This window comes from Podarcis vaucheri (genome assembly GCF_965113315.1).
Source record: "Podarcis vaucheri genome assembly, chromosome: 15".
Classification (NCBI taxonomy): Eukaryota; Metazoa; Chordata; class Lepidosauria; order Squamata; family Lacertidae; genus Podarcis; species Podarcis vaucheri.
Genome location: NC_138753.1, coordinates 29,784,937 through 29,803,529, shown reverse-complemented (window position 1 = coordinate 29,803,529; position 18,593 = coordinate 29,784,937). Strand labels below are relative to the sequence as shown.

The following is an 18,593-nucleotide window of genomic DNA, read 5'->3' as shown; positions in this document are numbered from 1 at the left end:
AAGGGTGGGAAGCCGCAGTGGAGGGGGCCCAGACAGCAGCGACAGCACTGCACACACTCTGCATAATATACACACTTTATTATGAACTGGTATGTATACAGACTTTCTATACACACATTCCCTATAGAATAAAAATGTACATGTGTATACATGGCCATATAAATATAGAGCTGTAGAAATTCTGGGGGTGCCTGGCGTCTTGCTGGAGCTCTCGTCCCACCCAGGCTGAGTACTGCTGTTGTCCTCTTTGCACCGGTGGTCATTTCGGACTGGGACAGAAGGGGCAAGCGTCATTGGTGTTGGTTTGAGCCCAGAACTTGATGCACTGGAGGAAGAGGACAAAGCCTGTCGTTTCACAACCGCCTCAGACTGGGGCAAGGGGCAGGGACTAGAAGCAGCGTTTGCACAGGGGGCAAAACCGAATAGTGTCTTTTCCCACCTCCAGCAGCAGCTATAGAAAATGCCAGCTTATGCTACCACCTACTAATCCGGACCCAGTTGGATCCTCAGTGTTTACTCCTCCACTGCCAACCAGTTTAAGGATCCTGTGTCCTTGAAACCAGCGCTTCTTGAGAGCTGGAAGGCGGAACAGACTCTGATCTTGACATTTCCTACCCCACCTACTAAGACCCTAGGAAGCTGCCTCCCCTAGGACAGAGAGGGCCTTCCCTCCATTTGGCTTATGGTGGGGAAACTCCTGAGTAACAGCAGAAGCAGCAGCTCTTTATAGCGACTAGAGCAGGGGTCCCCAAACTAAGGCCCGCAGGCCAGATAAGACCCGAGGGACTCGTTTATCTGTCCCACGGCGACCCCCACAGCCGCCACCCGCTCTTACTGACGCTGCGCTGCGCGGCTGCCTGCTTTGGGGTTGGAGGAGCACCGAAAATAGCTTGTGCACATGGGCAAGCATTATTTGCGCATGCACAAGCGTTATTTCCGGTGCTCCTCCAACCCGGAAGTGTGCCGGAAATACATGTGTGCAAGCATATGAGCACGCGCTCCCCTGCCCTGCCACGTGATTGGCGCTGGAGACACTGGCCCGAGGCATGGTAAGTTTGCTGATCTCTAGATTAGAGCTAGAATGTGTGATGGCCTTACAATTTGCTCCGCCACAGCCAGGTGACGGAACCCCATGGTTGAGTCCTTCCCTGGAAGGATGCCACACTGGGCGTGCCCCACAGGCTGCCTGTCTCTAGGGCACTTCTGAGCACCCACCTCCTTGTGCAGCACATGGGAACAAGCCATGGGGTGGAGCTCGCTAGGCTGGACCAGTTTCTGGCACATCAGACACAGTTTGCAGGCCGCAGGAACCTGGCGGGCACAGAGAAAAGGGAGAGCGGCAACGAGGCTGTGGGGTGGTAAGTTAATGGGGGTGGCTTTGACCACCGGGCAGGGAGGGCTTCCTCTATAACCTCCCTCTTTCCCTGCACCCTTTTCCCAGGCCCAGTTCAGAAAGGCCAGGGAGGTGAGGAGATGCTGATGTCTTACCTGGGGTGGTGTCCCACTGTAAGAGACCTGAGCCGAGGGCAAGAACATGGGGTTGCTCATCTGCGGCAGAGGAGCAGGGAACATCGGGGAATGGATCCGGCCAAGAGGCTGCAGTAGCAGAGAAAGCCGGGAAGGGTGGTGGCGGTTTACCATCAGGCGACCCCTTGGCCCAAGCCATCCTCCCCACCTGGAGGGACCCAGCCCCTTCTTTCCATCCTGTGTACCTGGGTCCCAACAGCTGCCACCCGCTCCTGCTCAACCAGCTTGGCGGCCACCAGCTGGTTCAATTCCTCCATGGTCAGCCCAGCCAGAGTCCTTCGTGCGGCTTTGATCTGCTGCAGGATGTTGGTCAGCTGAGCCCTGGGGAGGGAGAGGGAGAGTGAGCATGCACTGGGTCAGTTGTTACAATGGGGGAGTGGATGCTGCCCGCCAGAGGTGGGGTTATCAATAGGTTCTCTCATACAATCTGATGGGAGGGATGGGATCCCCTAAAGCAAGCCTGATCTTGGGGAGCAGCCCCTCTACCCCAAGTTCAGGCACCAAACCACAGCCTCAAATCAAGCAGCAGCAGCAGCAATCCAATGACCCCTTTTTCGCAGACCAACTGGAACAGAGCACAGCAAAGTCTGCTCCCTGCAATTCCCCTTGCAGCTGAGGGTTCGGGTTGACTGTGGCCTCTTGCCCCACATGCTCTTAATATGAAGGCTAAGAAGCCACCCAGAACAACCCTTCGGCTCCCCCAGGCAGCCCCTCTTCCAGGGGCCAGGCAGTCTAAGCTGGCAGCAGAGCTGCTCCATAATGAATCTCTCTCACCACTGGATAGCTCAGATAGTTAAGAGAATGGTGCTGATAATAAAATTCTAATTCATGGTATTATTACAGTCACAGACCAGTTCTGGGTCACTTACAATATCAGGAAAATCATAAAACACAACAGGAATACATTGAATTGCAATTGGGTACAACAGAGACAATTCAGATATAGCAGCAGTTAAAAATATATATTAAATCTTGATCACTAAAATATAACCTAAAATTATCATTTAAAACCTTAATCATTTTGGTAGTACAGCTTGTTCCCTAAGTTTTATGGCAGTCGCACAGGTGATATAATACCACGGTCACAGGTTCAATCCCCATATGGGACACAGTTGCAGATTTCTGCATCACGGGGAGTTGGCACAGATGATCCTCAGGCTCCCTTTCCAACCCTACAATGCCCCTACCCTACCCTCACTCCCCCAGGCTACTGCTTGCAAGCTCAGCTCTGCAGCACCCTCCCAGGCTGTCATTGCCACCCACCCCAGGGCCACGAAGAGAACCCTCTGCGTTTCGCAGCTCCCTAGACAAGCGCTGCAGGCGAGCCAAGCAAGGTGAATGCCCAGCAGTTCCTGTTTCTCAAGACAGCTCTGACGGACCAAGGAGCTCAACTCACTTGTTACACTGGGGAAATCGTGTCAGCAGTTTTTCCAGGAACTTCTCGAGCTTGTCCACGGGGGGCGGAGGGGGTCTCTGGAATTCCGGCGCCGCTTTGACTCCGCCCAGACCCGGCGGCGGGGGGAGCGAGGCGGCGGTGGCAGGCGTCACGCGAGGACCCGCCAGGGAGCTGAGGACGGGGCTGTTCCTGCCCTGGGAAGCCGTGGGCAGAGGGGGCGAGGGCTGGCTGGGCCTGGCGATGGTTGGGTTGAGGAGTGGGAAGGAGAGCACCCGGGGGTCAGCGCTGGGCATGACCATGGGCATAGGGACTGTCCCAATGGGGAAGGGCAACCGCGGGGCAAGGGAGGAGTTGGGCTGGAAGGCTGGTAGGAGGAAGTCTGTCTGAGAGGAAGAAAAAGAAAGAGGAAGGATGCCCGTTAGCTCAGAGTGACCACTTGCCAGCCCCCTCTTTTGAAGAAGGTTTTCCTCCCCAGGTCACAGGGACTCCCCAGCACAGCTTAGGCGCTGCAGCTGGGCCAGGCAGAATGAAGAGCTGATTTGCAACATCATTCCCTTCCCGTCTTCAGGTTCAGTTGTGCATGCCCGCCTCCACCCGCAACAAGACTGCGCCTGGACTTGGAGGGGAGGGGAAGTGCTCACCTCCAAGGGTGGTGGGGGCAGGGGAGGCGTGGGGATCTGTGGGAGGCTGCTCAGCTTGGCCCCGTTCCGCACCAGCTGGATGTGATCGTTGTACTGGTCCTAAGAGATGAAATGCACATATTCAAAACAAAATTTTAAAAGAAGTGTCAGAGTTGTTATTATCATCATAATTAATTCGCCTTCTAAACCACCGTCTCAAGGTGAACTATAGCCCACTCTAGGGAATTTTTTTTATGTTTGATGTTTTATCACTTTTAAATTATTGTTATTAATATTCTGTTGGGAGCCGCCCAGAGTGGCTGGGTATAAATAATAATAATAATAATAATAATAATAATAATAATAAATAATGTCATTTAAAACAGCTATAACAAAATAGAACATATACACTTAAACGATATTAAAACCCTAAGAGGGGGACATGAAAAGGCAGAGCCTGAAAATTATCAGGGATAAAAAAAAATAAAAATAAAAAAATTGTAAAGAAGAATGGAAGATTTGAGTTATTATAACCTCACTTATTGTTATTTGAGATCATTTTGTTTTATCTATATGCAGGAGTTGTTAAAGGGACAGCTGAAGGACAAGGAATTTGCTAAGAAAAGAGATGAAGCTGTAAAATAAGCAGCATGTTAAAGGGCAAAAATTGGAATATATCTGAGAGTGGGAAAGCAGGGTGTGTTTTTTTGAAAAACTATTAAATTAATTTTAATTCAGTGTTGATGTGTTATAAATTTGAAAATAAATAAAAACTAATTGGCAAAAAAACAACCTAGAGACCCATTTATCCAACTGGGAAAGTCTGTTGGAACAAAAAATGTCTTCAGCTGTTTCTGGAAAGTGCAGATAATGGGATCCTGCTGTATCTCAAAGACTCCCTTCCGGAATCCGAGAAGAGGGAGCTTTTTGCACTTACACGGACGCTCTCCTTGATCATTCGTATCCTGTTCAGCCTCGTCTCCCACTCCTGCTTTGGCCGGATGGTCTCCAGCGTTGGGGGGGCTGACCTACCCGGACAGAACAGCAACAAAAGAGCTTCAGCAAGGAAGAGACCTGGCCGAAGGGAGGAGAAGCACACACAGCTCCCTCTCTGCCCCCCTCCACTGAGCCTCTGAGCCAGGGAAGCCTCTTCTAACCCCGAGATTCTGTGTGAGGTGCTGCATACATTCAGGTCACAGACGGGCATGTGTGATGTCACAGGACAGGTAGCAGCCTCCAGCACTGCAGAGGTACAACCTGGCTCCTACTCAAAGGGAAAGAACTATGGAGGAACACTCCTCAACACCTGAGCTGCTCTCACTCCCAGGGCCAGTGCCAAGTGCCCACCGACAGAGAACCTGCAGTGAGGTTTCCTGAAAAGGATTCCAGGGCAGAGGCAGGTGTTGTCCTCACCAGAGGAGCAGCCCCTGGGTACCTCCTTGTGGTTTTTCATAGGGGAGAGTAGCAAAGGAGAGCTGGAGGCCCTCCTCGTTTGGGTCCTGCTAGAAAAAGATGGTCAGGTACCAGAATGGAGAGTGCAAGCACCCCAATTTCCTCACCCCACCAGGTCAACCTACAAACCTCCACTGTGTTGCCTCTCTCTCTTCCTCTGCTAAGTCCCGGCCATGTACTCACTTGAGGTAGGTGAGGTGGAGCTCAGCTTCTTTCTCTGCCTCTTCCAGCTTCAGCACCAGCAGCTCCTTTCGGCTCTCCAGGGACAGGATCTATGCAAGAACAGAGGGTCAGGCCTGCTTGTGCTGACCTCACTAGGCTCAGAGAGGAGAAGCACTCAGCCACTTGGACCACGGCTCTCTGGGACTCCCCAACCACAGGGCAGCAGCCCTGGAAGAGGCCCCTTCTCAGGCAGAAGCTGCTGCTCAGTGACTTCAAGGGACAGTGTGCAAAACCAAGCAACAGTGCTGCTCAGCTCTCCTTCAGGCCTTGTGGCTCACATGGAATATGCTGTTTTCATTGCAGGCTGCCAGAAGGTGCTCAGCCTCAAAGAGGGCTGCAGGGTGCCTGCCTACCTCTGCTTTCCAAGCCCGCTCCGTGTCCTCCAGAATCGACCGGCTGAACTCATCCTGCTGGTTCTTCAGCTTGTCCAGCTCCATCTCCCACACCTCCCTGGGGAGCAAAGAAAGAGCTCCGATTTAGGCTCCAGGAAGCGGAACTGCTCACAAAAGGCTGCCCCCTTACTCCGGGATATTCCTGTTTCACTAAACAGAGCCCTTATTGGTGAGCCTCCGATCTGGCTGTGCACACATCCCAGCGGACAACGCAGATTCGTTAACCCTCCTCGCATCATCTTTTGGATATCCATTTGTAGCCAGAAACAAGGGTCGCCCCCCTCAACCCTTGCAAACCGTGCTTGGGGGCAGAAACTATAACCCAGGTTGACAACAATTCCGTATTGTCTGAACATGGAGTACATGAGAAGCTAAGAGCCTGGCTCCACAATTCACGATGGGGTGGGAGGTTCGCAGGCTATGAAGGACTTGCTCACAAATTTATTGACAGCTGCACAAATTATTATTGCTAGGAAGTGGAAGGGGCAAGCAGAATATAAAAGAGGTGTGGGATACAGCTATTAATGATAAATTAACATGTGCCATTAAGGTAAGATGGAGAATATGCAGGAGAAATGATTTTGAGGAAATGATTTTGAGGGTGTTTGTAGAATTTGTACGGAAAGGGGTTGAACCATCACAAGAGTTGTTGAAATTTTGGGACGTTGGATAATTACAATGGAATGGTCTCGGTGGTGGGGTGCACATTTTTATTTATTTATGATTATTACTGTTTTATCGTGTTTTTAATATTCTTTTGCGAGCCGTCCAGAGTGGCTGGGGATACCCAGCCAGATGGGTGGGATATCAATAATAAACTGTTATTATTATTACTTTATATAATTTTTTTTTTTTAAGGAGCCTGGCTCCCTGATCAGACCAAAAAGGGGGTGTATCTAGTCTAACATCCTGTTCTCAAAGTGGCCAACCAGATGCCCAAAGGCAAGATCCCACCTGTAGTTCCCAGCCGCTCGTATTCACAGGCCCACTGTCTCCTAAAAGTGCAGGGAGAACACAGGCTTATCCTCCAAGGGTTTGTCTAAATCTCTTTTAAAACCATCTGACATAGTGGCCATCTTGCAAGAGCTACTTCCATTGTTTTAATTATGTGCTGGGCAAATGATCTCCAAGCATTCCGCTTTATTAGATGGCTCCTCTGACTTTTGGCATTCTGTGAGAGGGACAAACCGTTTCTCCCCATCCCTTTTCTCCCCACCCGTGTATCATTTTACGCAATAGTTTGATGCCGACATCAAACTGGCACAAGAGAGGGGAATTGAAAAGTCCTCTCCACAAGTGGGGACAGAAGCTCTCATGGAAACCACAGTCTCCTAGTAAGACCACTGAGAGAGAGATAGGAAGGAGGGCAAAGCACAGGCAAAAACATTCTTAAGAAAAGGAAGAGGCCTACTTCTCCTCAGACTGCTCAGCGATGAGGGAAACGATCTTGTTCTCCTTCTCCTCTTGCTCTTTCAGCAGCCTGTACGGAAAGAGAAACGGGACATGCAGAGTTAATTCCTTGCACCGGGAAGGGATGGGGACCTCTGGATGTGGCTGGACTGCAGCTCCCATCACCCCTGAGCATTGGCCATCTGGGCTGGAGCAGATGGAAGGTGAAGTCTGACAGGGTCTCCACGCCTGGACCATAGGGAGCTGCATTTACATCCACAGAGACCAAGGCTGGGTGGAGGAACCAAGTCAAGACTCAGCCACACTCACATCCAGCAAGGCGATCTCTATTATCATCATCGTTGTTGCTATTATTTCCACGTTCATCCCAAAACGTTCTACCAAAAATAATAAAAGCAGCTAAAAACATTTAGGAAAACAACAAAAGCTGATTTTCGAAAACGATACAAGATGGCAGAGACTTCCATAGCCAGGCTGGGAAAGCTTGAGAGAACAGAAACGTCACTTTGCAACTGTGCTTCCAGTTCTAACTGGAGAACAGTTGGGCCAATGGGATCTCCAGGAAACAATGACTGAGCCCCAAGCAGCCTGCAGGGTGCGTGGGGTCAGCTGAAGTTGCTGAGCAAAAGCAGACTTGCTGAGAAGATGCAGATCAAAAGGACCCTTCCCCACAAACCTGGCCAACCTGACATAGACTTCCTCCTGTTTTGGATTCCGAGCCAACCTTCAGAGCGGGCTAAGCATTGCTGTCTTTAACTCTCAGAAATACCTCCTGCCTTTCTCATAGAGCTTCTCAATTTCTGCCTTCAGATCCTGCTCCTTCTGCAAATACTCCTTTTTTTCCTTCTCCATCTTCTTCTTGGTCTCTTCCCGCTTAACAGTCACGTCCTGAATGGCCTTCAGGATCTCCTAGAGGAGTGGGGAGAATACACCAGGTATTTATATTGGGCTTCCAGAGCTCAAAGGTCTTCACGTTGAGACACACACACACACACACCAACACCTTCAGCATCACTGTGTTACCAGGGTGGCTAACAAATTCAGATCAAATAAAAACGTGGTGTTGAAAATATTCAAAATAAAACACATAAACCCAGCTACAGCAGCAGCAATCCAATGAAAAAGAAATGCAAAACTGCTACAAGTTCTTTAAAGACTCCTGTGAGTATCACTGTCTTCATATTCCAGAAGAGGCTGGGCAGTGTTTCGCCTAGGACCACCTAGCAAGTTCATAATCGAGATCTGAACTCGTGACATCCTGAATTACAGCACACTCTCTTAGCTGGTGTGCTGCACCATGGCACCACCCAGAATGTTCAAAAATTATCTTTACAAATCTAGGAACATAGAAAGTTGCTTTATCCCAAGAAAAACCATTGCTCCATCTATCCCAGTATCGTTGATGCTGATTGCTGTAGTGGTTCTCCAGAATTTCAGATGCCCTTCTAAAGACAATCTACTCTGCATGCGAAATACACGTTTTGAAGTCAGGAAAGCTGCAGAGTGCTATCCAAGGTACAAGAAAGTTTTGGACCAGAAAATATTGGGGTCGGATTCATAGCAACTTCCAGCACATTCCTACAGTTTCACCCCCTGCTTCTGTTCACATGGTTGGCATGGTCAACCACAAGAGGCCTAATCAATATATTTTCCTAAAGCCAATTGCCCTCATGGCTTGGCTTGAGTCTCTAAGAACACACAGAGACACCCTTGGCTGTTTCTCCCAATTGATCAACAGTGTCTAGAGTGGGAAGGAACAGAGAGCTCTCCAAAACAGTCCACTCACTGCGGGAGAATTCACATCCCATTGCACAAGTGGACCTTTGCCCTGCTCACCCAACCATGGTTTTATCACTTGTCATTTGCTGCCGGGGCTCCTTCGGGAGGAAGGGTGGGACTGAAATTTAATAAGCAAACTCCACCGAGGTTTTCTTTCCACTCCATTTTGAACCCACCAAGCTAAGCAAGTCCGCTACCTATAACTCTCCCATGCAAGGGCATATCCTCATACTTCCCACTGTTACCACCACTCGCATAGCAGGAAGTGCCCCTACTGCACACAGAAGGTCCCGGCTCAGTCTTTGCTACCTCCTCTGTGACGGCAGAGGCAGCAGTAGCTGCCGCCAGAAGCTAGAGGCAGGACTTTGCTCTGCCTGAGTTGAAGGAAAGCCACTGTCAGTCAGAGCAGGAAGCCCTACTGGGCCAAGGGGGATCAACAGCCTGACCTGGTACAAGGCAGCAGCTTCCTGCCTTCTGTGGTTCTGCCCAGCACTTGAGACAGGCAGCCTCCCCTTGGCTTAGTTGCCATGGAAAAAGGGAAGGAAGAAGCTGCTCTGGTTACCTGGTGGTTCTTCATTTCTTCCTCCCTTCGCTGCTGGAGTTGCTTCAGCTGCACTTGGAGCTGATTCTCCACCTGCCTCTGCTTATCTAGCACCTCCTGGTAACGCTCCTTCAGCAAAGCCCTCTCGGACATCATTTTATCCTGCCAGGGTGCAAAGAAGAAGGAAGTGAAAAGAGGGACCCCTTTCTCCATCTTCACAATTACACCACCCATGGGAGTAGCTCGTTCTCCCTGCACCCTAGACAGAAAGTGAAGAGGTGGTAACCTGGAAATAGGAGGGGGGAGGGAGGGGAGGAGTCTGTCCTGTTCTGAACCAGCAAGATTTCCATTTCCATGATTAACACAATGCCAGGCCAACTTCCGCCAGGCCAAACATCATCTTCTTTGGTGATTACTCATAGCCGAGTAAGACTGTCTTCCATGAAATGGTCATGAGTCCGTAAGTGACTGTGGAGGCCAATTCTGGATCCACACATCTTTCCACAGTGGGGACATAGGTTTCTGGGCAGGAGTTGATCATGGTGGGGGTTTGCCAAGCGTGCCTTCCTCTTAGCACGTTTCTCCCTTTCGTCCTGTGTTTGAGTGTCTTCAAAGTCCATGACACCTTTGGAAAAGGCTGTTCTCCCATTGGGGCGCTCACAGGCCAGTGTTTCCCAGTTGTTGGTGTTTATACTACATTTTTTAAAAGATTTGCCTTGAGAGAGTCTTTAAACTTCATTTGTTGACCACCAGCATTATACTTTCCATTTTTAAGTTCAGAATAGAGTAGTTGCTTTGGAAGCTGATAATCAGGCATCTGAACAACATGACCAGTCCAACGAAGTTGATGTTGAAGAATCGTTGCTTCAACATGTGATCTTTGCTTCTTCCAGTACACTGGCATTAGTTTGTCTGTCTTCCCAAGTGATGTGTAATTTTTTTTGAAGACTGTTGATGGAATCTTTTGAGGAGTTGGAGATGGTGTTTATAAGTGATCCATGTTTCACAAGCATACAGTAAGGTTGGTGGTACAATAGCTCTGGAAACAAGCATTTTGGTTTCCCTGCAAATGTCCCAGTCCTCAAACACTCCACTCTTCAATTGGGAGAAAGCTGCAGTCGCGGAGGACCTCAGCAGCTAAGGGGAAGTTGCGGTTAAGCAGATGCTGGTAATGTTCTTTCTAGTGCAGTGCAATAGCTTCTTTATCTTTTAGAAGTGTGGCACCATCTGTTGAGCATAGGAGGCATATGCCATTATTTATTGGCCAATAGATGGTCTTTGTGGCTTTAAGGAAACTCTGTGCATCTGAGTGTCGGCTAAGTGCTGGATCTCTTGAGCTTTTTTATCCACCAAGTATTCTTTAGTTCTCTGGTTCTTCTTTTAACCTCAGCCTTGGCATAGTTTTTTTTCTTAGTGGCGCAGTTTCTAGCTTGCCAACATGAGGTCACCATGCCTCAGTTGGGCACAGATTCAAGGAAAACATCTAGAGCAAACATGCCACTTGTGTCTATGCTTCCAAATTACCCAAGCCCAGAGCTGGGGCTGTCCTGATCTATCCTTGGGACTACTGGGCTAGAGGAGCAGCTCTTTTAGCAGGGCAGTCAGGGAAGCAACCTGAACTATGAAAGAGAGAAAACTCTTCAAGAGAAATAACAGATCCACATGCAAAAAATATCTGAACAAGGAGAGGTGACCCCCTTGTCCCTCAGCACCTGGTCACCTTCCCCCCTTGAAGTGCAGGGAATCCCAAAAAGGAGATTAATCCTTTTGTGTCTGACAGAGCTTTATTTCAAAGTAAATAGGTACATTAAGGCAAAGGGACCCCTGACTGTTAAGTCCAGTCGCCTAACAGCACAGTCCTTGAAAACAAAACTGAACTCCCACTAAGTTCAGTGGGGCTTAAAGGTAAAGGTACCCCTGACAATTAGGTCCAGTTGCAGACGATTCTGGGGTTGCGCACTCATCTCACTCTATAGGCCGAGAGAGCTGGCATTTGTCCGCAGACAGCTTCCAAGTCATGTGGCCAGCATGACTAAGCCACTTCTGGCGAACCAGAGCAGAGCACAGAAACACCGTTTACCTTCCTGCCAGAGTGGTACCTATTTATCTACTTGCACTTTTTAATGCTTTCGAACTGATAGGTTGGCAGGAACAGGGACCGAGCAACAGGCGCTCACCCCGTCGCAAGGATTCGAACCACCAACCTTCTGATTGGCAAGCCCTAGGTTCTGTGGTTTAGAAAACAGAGCCACCTGCATCCCAAAATAGGCACATACATAATTTTATTTGTATGCTGTCTTTCCGGTATTCAAACTGTGCTCAAGGCAGCTTACAACACAGACAAAAATTCACAAGTACAACGTAACAAAAGTAGCCATTTATAATAAATAAAACATAAAAAATACGCGACCAAATTAATGATTCCCACATAAATCACAAGAAAATCTATAATAAATAAATGAACTCTGCTAGATGAGGGCTGCATTTCTCTTTTTAGGCTAGCTTCAGCAGAAACATTCACAGACCCCCACCCCCGCTATGCTCCATCCAGGCACACAGGAGTAATTATCAGTATTCAAGGACACATTCCAGCCAGGGAGAAAACACTTGTGGGTGGTGCAATTGGGGGAGGGTGTGTGGCTTGAGGAGCATTTCAAAGGTCAGTTAGAGAGTCCCAGAGGGCCACATAGGGCTCAGCCCTGCACTGGGCTCTCCTTACACAGCAGTGTCTGACCATCCACTATGAAACCAGAAGACATCAGAGATTAAGGCAGGAGCCCCCCCCCCCCCCCGTTCTGAACAGGAGGATCAGAGGCTGCTGTCCTGCCCACTTTCTTATTGGAGGAAAGGGGGAGCTACTCATGCAGAAGACAGCACAGCTTACCAGGCTCTTTTCAATATCCTGATCAGTGTTCACTTCCAAGTCAGCTGTTCTGAAGTCAGTCTGCAAAGGGAGGAGAAAGTTCAGCCTGTCAAAAATGTCATGAGATGCCTTTTGTGATTCTCTTTTGGATGTTGCAGTGACAAGAAGCTCTGGTGAAGTTGCTTTGTGGGGCTGTTAGTCGACAGGGCCCAGGCCATGCCTCCCCTTTCACTTGATTACCAAAGCTAATCTAAACAGAAAGGCTGGTTCAGAGGTTGGAGGGGTTATGCACAGGTTCAGATACGGGCTCGGCCACTAAGTGGGTCCTCTTTCTGCTTAACCCTGCTGCGAGGGCTAGAAACCTGCAAAGCCCCTTGCCTCCATTTGCAAGACTTACACTTTGCAAGACTACTTTGCTTTGGTAAGAGGCATTTCGGTCAGTGATGTAGTTAAACACTTTGAAGTACAGGAGCAAAAGATGGTGGTCCCCATAACCTGAGCAAAGAGTCCCAAAAATGCCATTATAAGAACACAAGAAGAGCCCTAAAGCTGGGTCAGGCCAGTGGCCCATCCAGTCCCACATCCTGTTCTCTGAGCAGCCAACCAGATGCTCCATGGAAAGCCTGCAAGCAAGACCTGAGTGCAACAGCAGCAGCACTCCACCCACTTTTGACCCCCCAGCAACTGGCATTCAGAGGCATGCTGCCTACAGCAGTGGAGGCAGAACAGAGCCATCCTGGCTAATCCTCTCTTCAAGCCATCCAAGTTGATGGCCATCATCACTACATCTTGTGGGAGCAAATTCCAGTGTTTTAACTAGGCACTATATCGGTGTCTCCCAAACTTGGGTCTCCAGCTGTTGTTGGACTACAATTCCCATCATCCCTAGGTATCAGGGATGATGGGAAATGTAGTCCCAAAACAGCTGGATGGCCAAGTTTGAGAAACACTGCTACTTTCTGGCTGTCTTCAGTTTTCCATCATTCAGCTGCACTGGATACCCTCAGGGTTCTAGTAAGTCACTCTACCCCTTTTCTCACATCATCATGTGTAATTTTATGCACCTCTATTATACTCTCCCCCCCTTGTCTCTCTCTCTCTCTGACACACACACACACACACATATATATATGAATGAATAAGCCCAAAATGTTTGGTTGCAATTTTCTAAGCACTCTCAGCTGTGTTGATCCAGATGTAACCCCCAAAACCAATGGGTGTACAGTGTAACACCCTATTAGGATCAGCTGACAAAGAAGGAATTTTTATAGAATTGCAAAGCTTATTAAGCTTGAACTAAAGCTCGTCGGCCAGCAGAAATGCAACCTTTAGCCTTTTAAATAGAATTGCCAAGAAGTATTGCCATTTAAACTGCCACCGTGAAGAACCCTACCATAGAAAATGAAAAAGTATACCTAGCTGCTTCTTGGTTATTTCCCCCATTCTCCAACTTCCACTATGGTAATCAATCAAAAACAATAAGAAAACCTGAAGGTATCCATATCATCTCATTCACTTGCCAAAGCAAGGAAGGCCTACCAATGACCTTGGTGTTCCCGCTGTGAAAAAAAGTCCCATGCACCCTCCCCACTATGCCAATTTCAGTGAATGGTAAGGAAGACTCTCCATCAGACAGGAGTCTCTCCAAAGCACCCCACTTCCCGCAGCCTGCCAAATGAGTACTTGACCTGCACTGCAATGTTCTGGGAGGGCTTTTGGAATGCGCCTTCTTGGTCTTGGTCTTCCCCACTTGGAGATACCGCCATGGGCGTGTCTTCCAGATCTGGGCACCCATTCTGCCGCCTGCCGTGCTGCAAGATCAAAGACCCCAGCTCATCCTTGGAGCAGTTCAGGACATCGCTGGTCTGGTCCATGGGGCAATCTGCCTGTGCAAGGGGTGAAGCCACTGGTAGACTTTCCCCAGACAGAGAAGGTCTCTTTTCTCCAATGGCATTGTCCAAGTCGGGCAAAGGGAGCTCCTCACTTGAGGGGCACGATGAGGGCAGCGAGGCAGCCTCAGTAAGGGGGCCAGACAAAAGCTCTTCTGAGGTCTCTTGGTCCTGGGGAACTGGCAAGGGCGAGTCATTCTCCGGTTTCCCAGAATCCTTTTCTGCATCTTCCGAGTGATCACCTTCCCAGCTCTCGCTAGCTTTCGGATGGGTGTGATTGGTGGTGGCAGCCAGCGGCAGGCAATCGTCTTCGTGAATGGAAAGGTCACTTATGCTGTCCCAGAGAACAAAAAGAGAGAACAATCAATGGCCACTGCAAATTTCACCCAAGTATGCAACAAAGAGTGCTCAGTTACTCCACCTCACACACACAGGTACCAGGAAAGGGGAAGAACTTGCAAGCTACCTGCTCAGGTGCCCTTGACAAAGAGCCGAATGGCTCAGGACTTTTGTGGAGAAAGTCTTCAAAATGTGACAAAGGAATGCTCAGAAAGCAATTAATAAAACCATACAAACAGATAAGAGTGGAAGTGTTTCGGAGAATATCTTAAAGGGGCACAACATTCAATTTAACCTACAAATAGGAGTTAACATATGAGAAGCAGATAAAACATCAAATAAAGGAAGATTTGAGAGGTAAATGGGTGGAATATTAGGATTTGCAGCCAACCAAGGTTTGCTTAGAATGCTACGGAGAGATGGACTGGGAAGTCCTAGGAAAAGGGATAAATGATGGATATGGTATGATACGGTATGTGTATAAAACTTGTTAAAAAATGCATTAAAAAAGAGAGATGCCTTCAAAAGCTAATACAGTACAGATGAAGCGGTAACACCGGTGCCACAATTGAACTTTTAAAAAAATGTTTAAAAAAAGAAAGGAAAAAACACACCATGCATGTCACTTATAAGTGACTCCATAATTGTTCACTCCTGACTTCACACCTTCAGTTAAATACTGACAACAGCTTTTGAGTGTTCCAAGTGTTTTACATACATTATCTTAGCTGTGCATTTAAGCACTTGCCTGGTGGCTGCAAGAGACAATGAGTGCAGGAGGGGCTGAGAATTAACCATTAACATCACCTCTCTTGAGGTGATCAGTGATCTTGGAGAGATCTAAGGCATCGTGCTTAAATGCCAGGTAGGACTGGGGAAGAGGCCTCCCTGACAGCACTGGAGAGCCACTGCCGGTCAGAGAACACGATACTAAGAAATAAACCAAAACCTTCTGCAACTTGGGAGGGTGGGGTTGGTTTGTCTATCTTGAACGGTGCTTTGGAGGCACTTGGAAGCAAACACCAGAAATTCTTGCTCCTTCTGAACCCTTCCCAGAACAGCATGGTACACAATTAATAGTCACATGGAAAGGACAGCCATCCGTTAGCTCGCTGTATACCCCAAATTCCTAGCAAAGGAGTTCCTGGAGCCACATCTCGCTTTGCCATTGTAGAATGCACAGCCTCTTAACCAAATCCCTAGATCAGAGGCAGATAGGAAAGAGAACAGGTGTGGAAAAGCCAAGCCACTGCCAGAACGAGACTGATCACCCCTTAACAACAAAGAAGGATGCTCAGTACTGGATAGACAGCAAGAGAGGATCAAAGCCACTGAAAAGGGTCTCTGACACTCCCTCAAATCAAACAGCTAGGCTGCAGCACCACTTCTCTCCAGACACAGCAGGTACCCAAATGAGAGGGAACTCATATCCTGCTTCCTTGAATACCACCACCTAGCAACCTCCTTGGAATAAGCTCCATTATTGGAGGAGTCATTTGGGCTCTGTTCTGAGGGCCATAGCTGTTCTTCCAGAGGATTCTGGACTCCCACTTTCCCAGCAACATTTAGTGTGTCCAGCTTACCTGAGAGGCAAACTGGCAAATCCTTTGGGAAGCTCAGAGTCACATGGGGCAGGCTGGCTGGCAGGAACACTTTCGCTCTCCTCCACCTCTTCCTCCTCCTCCTCCTCTTCATCATCTTTGGTTTGCTCAGAGGCCATCGCTCTCTCTGCAAGCAAAGAATCCAACAGTCACAGCTGCACTTGGGACCTCGACTCGCTCTGGGGTGGTTCTCCTATGGCCAGTTGGCAGCAGGTTCCTGCTGCAGAGATACGGGGCCAGTGCGGGTGTTACAGAGTGGGGCTAGAGGCAGCAGCAAAGGAAAGGCATCTACCACCACCACAAGGACAACCGACAAAACAGCACCCAACAACTTTGGGGTACAGCAGTGCAGGAGGCTGAGCTGATCCTACTGCAGAACCTCTGGATTGCCCGAGAGATCCGGGTGTCAAACTCACAACACACATTACAGGATTTACAGGTGACTAGTTGCCTGTGTGAGAGCTGGACCATAAAGAAGGGTGAGCGCCGAAGAATTGATGCTTTTGAATTATGGTGCTGGAGGAGACTCTTGAGAGTCCCATGGACTGCAAGAAGATCAAACCTCTCAATTCTTAAGGAAATCAGCCCTGAGTGCTCACTGGAAGGACAGATCCTGAAGTTGAGGCTCCAATACTTTGGCCACCTCATGAGAAGAGAAGACTCCCTGGAAAAGACCCTGATGTTGGGAAAGACTGAGGGCACAAGGAGAAGGGGACGACAGAGGACGAGATGGTTGGACAGTGTTCTCGAAGCTACCAGCATGAGTTTGACCAAACTGCGGGAGGCAGTGGAAGACAGGAGGGCCTGGCGTGCTCTGGTCCATGGGGTCACGAAGAGTCAGACACGACTAAACAACAACAGTTGCCTGTGTGGGCTCCCTGCTCCTAAACCAGGTTCCATCACACACAAAGAGAACAGTCCTGGACCTGTTCCTTGCATAGCAGAGGGATGTGCTTGCAAAACCCTTTCCTTGGCAACTGGGTGCAGGGACTTTGCTGCTGCTTCTGGCTCCATTTTTACCCAAACTGTCAGCTCAACAGCCACCAGTAAAGGCCACTTGGGCCTCCAAATCCCAAAGGGTCTGGGTGCATCTAACCGAGTGCAGGATTTGGCAAGCAGCGGTCCAGAGGATCAGGAGACATCTCCCAAGCGTAATCAGATTTAAGCCCCGAGGGGAGCACAGCGAGAGCTTCCTTTGCAGCCCAGGTTAAGAAGCCCAGCTTGAGGGGGAGAGGGGGGAACTGTATCAATTAACCCTGCTCTCCCCACGCAAGATGCGGATGCAAAATACGAGGGAGAGGAGGAAAGACAAAACCCGACTCCCTTTCAGAATATCACTTTCCTGGGGATGCGGGAGGGTAGGGGGAGACCTAAACCCACCCACCCCCAATAGATGCCAACTCCCTGGGGCCCTGGATGCCCGAACACCCACAAAATTCCCAATGAAAGGGCCGGGCACTCGCACATTTCGGTGCCAGGGCCATGTACGCTGCATGGCACCCACGGCCCGGGCACCCACGGCCCCGGGGCCAAGTTGGCACTCCCGCCCCCCCCCCCCATTTGCAAAAAATGCTCCATGTATGTGGGGAGTCGAGGCGGCCAGTTGCCGGGGTTGGGGGGACCTTTTCCGAGACTTGCCGTGCTCCGCGCTGCCTCCGGTGTCCGCCGCGACTCGGGCCTGGCCTGGGACGCTCAACTGGCTCGCTCGGGGGGAGCCGGATGCGGCGGCGGCTGCCCGGGACGAAGCGCGGCCTGTTGGCGGCAGTGCTCTCCTTCCCCTTCCCTCCCTCCCTCCTTCCGCCCCGCCGAGGAAGCGCGACCAAGAAGGAGGCCCGGCCGGCGCCTCGGCGCACAGCTCCCCCTGCCGCCCCGGAGGGAAGGAGGGAGCCCCCGAACCACCCGGAGCGCTGCAAGGAGGCGGCGGTGGGATAGGCAGGAAAAGGAGCCCCCCCCCGCGCCCGCAATGCACCCCCCACCCCCAGGGACAAGAGCACTCCTGCAGAGCCAGCCACCAAACACATCACCACCCAAAATAACTTCACCTGGGGGGCACCTGCCCGCCACTATCGCATGCATTCCCCCATCCCCGCTGAGTCCCGGAACCTGCTTGCCCGGCGTTAGAAGCAAAGGTGAGGAAACCGAGCATGTGCAGAGCGCCGCGCTCAGTAAAAGCAACCGGGGAGAGGGGGACCCTCTCTCCGCACAGATCTTGCAGGTGGCCCTGGAGAAAAAGCGCCGCGCGGTACCCGGGAAGGGCCGCCGGAGACGCTGCCCGACGGCCGCGCTTCGTTCGATGCCATTTGGGGGCGTCCGCCTGACTCTTGCATCTCCAGCCACTCGCACTTACCGCGGCGCCAGCAAATTCCCTCTGCACCCTCCAGAAAGCGGCGGCACTCGGTGGGTGGCTGGGTCGCTGCCCGGGACGCGACCCCTATTTCGCGCGCCCTGGAGAGGCTTGGGGCGCAGCCCCTGCAGCCCACCGACCCGCCCTCCGGCTTCGGGGACGGGCGCAGCCAGGAGGGAGGGCCGACGGGGCGGGCTCCGGACGTGACGCGCCCGGCC

At 50.3% G+C, this 18,593-nt stretch overlaps 1 protein-coding gene across 3 annotated transcripts; it reads right to left on the bottom strand.

Moving 5' to 3' along the window:
- Positions 1-59: 59 nt before the first annotated feature.
- Positions 60-18,529, bottom strand: RNF214 (ring finger protein 214). Of its 3 annotated transcripts, none has more exons than XM_082200411.1 (16): positions 18,379-18,529; positions 16,014-16,158; positions 13,891-14,425; positions 12,224-12,283; positions 9,361-9,501; positions 7,789-7,928; positions 7,021-7,089; positions 5,571-5,667; positions 5,179-5,267; positions 4,481-4,571; positions 3,565-3,663; positions 2,924-3,306; positions 1,713-1,848; positions 1,489-1,596; positions 1,216-1,311; positions 60-325 (listed from the first exon to the last, which is right to left on the bottom strand). In XM_082200411.1, exons 2-16 carry the CDS (start codon positions 16,148-16,150, stop codon positions 260-262), a joined length of 2,247 nt encoding a protein of 748 aa, XP_082056537.1. In that variant the 5' UTR covers positions 16,151-16,158; positions 18,379-18,529; the 3' UTR covers positions 60-259. The 3 variants fall into 3 exon arrangements, with proteins under 3 accessions (XP_082056537.1, XP_082056538.1, XP_082056539.1); XM_082200412.1 differs by lacking the exon at positions 18,379-18,529 and adding an exon at positions 17,666-17,823 and having other exon boundaries at positions 16,014-16,154; XM_082200413.1 differs by lacking the exon at positions 1,216-1,311.
- Positions 18,530-18,593: the final 64 nt, after the last annotated feature.

Coding starts and splice junctions, on each gene's coding strand:
- RNF214 (XM_082200411.1), bottom strand. CDS start 16,150: ATGGCCTCTGAGCAAACCAAAGATGATGAAGAGGAGGAGGAGGAGGAA. Junction 12,284..13,890: donor CCCAGAACATTGCAGTGCAG/GTCAAGTACTCA, acceptor CTCCCTTTGCAG/ACTGACTTCAGAACAGCTGA. Junction 3,307..3,564: donor TGCCCCCACCACCCTTGGAG/GTGAGCACTTCC, acceptor TCTTCCTCTCAG/ACAGACTTCCTCCTACCAGC.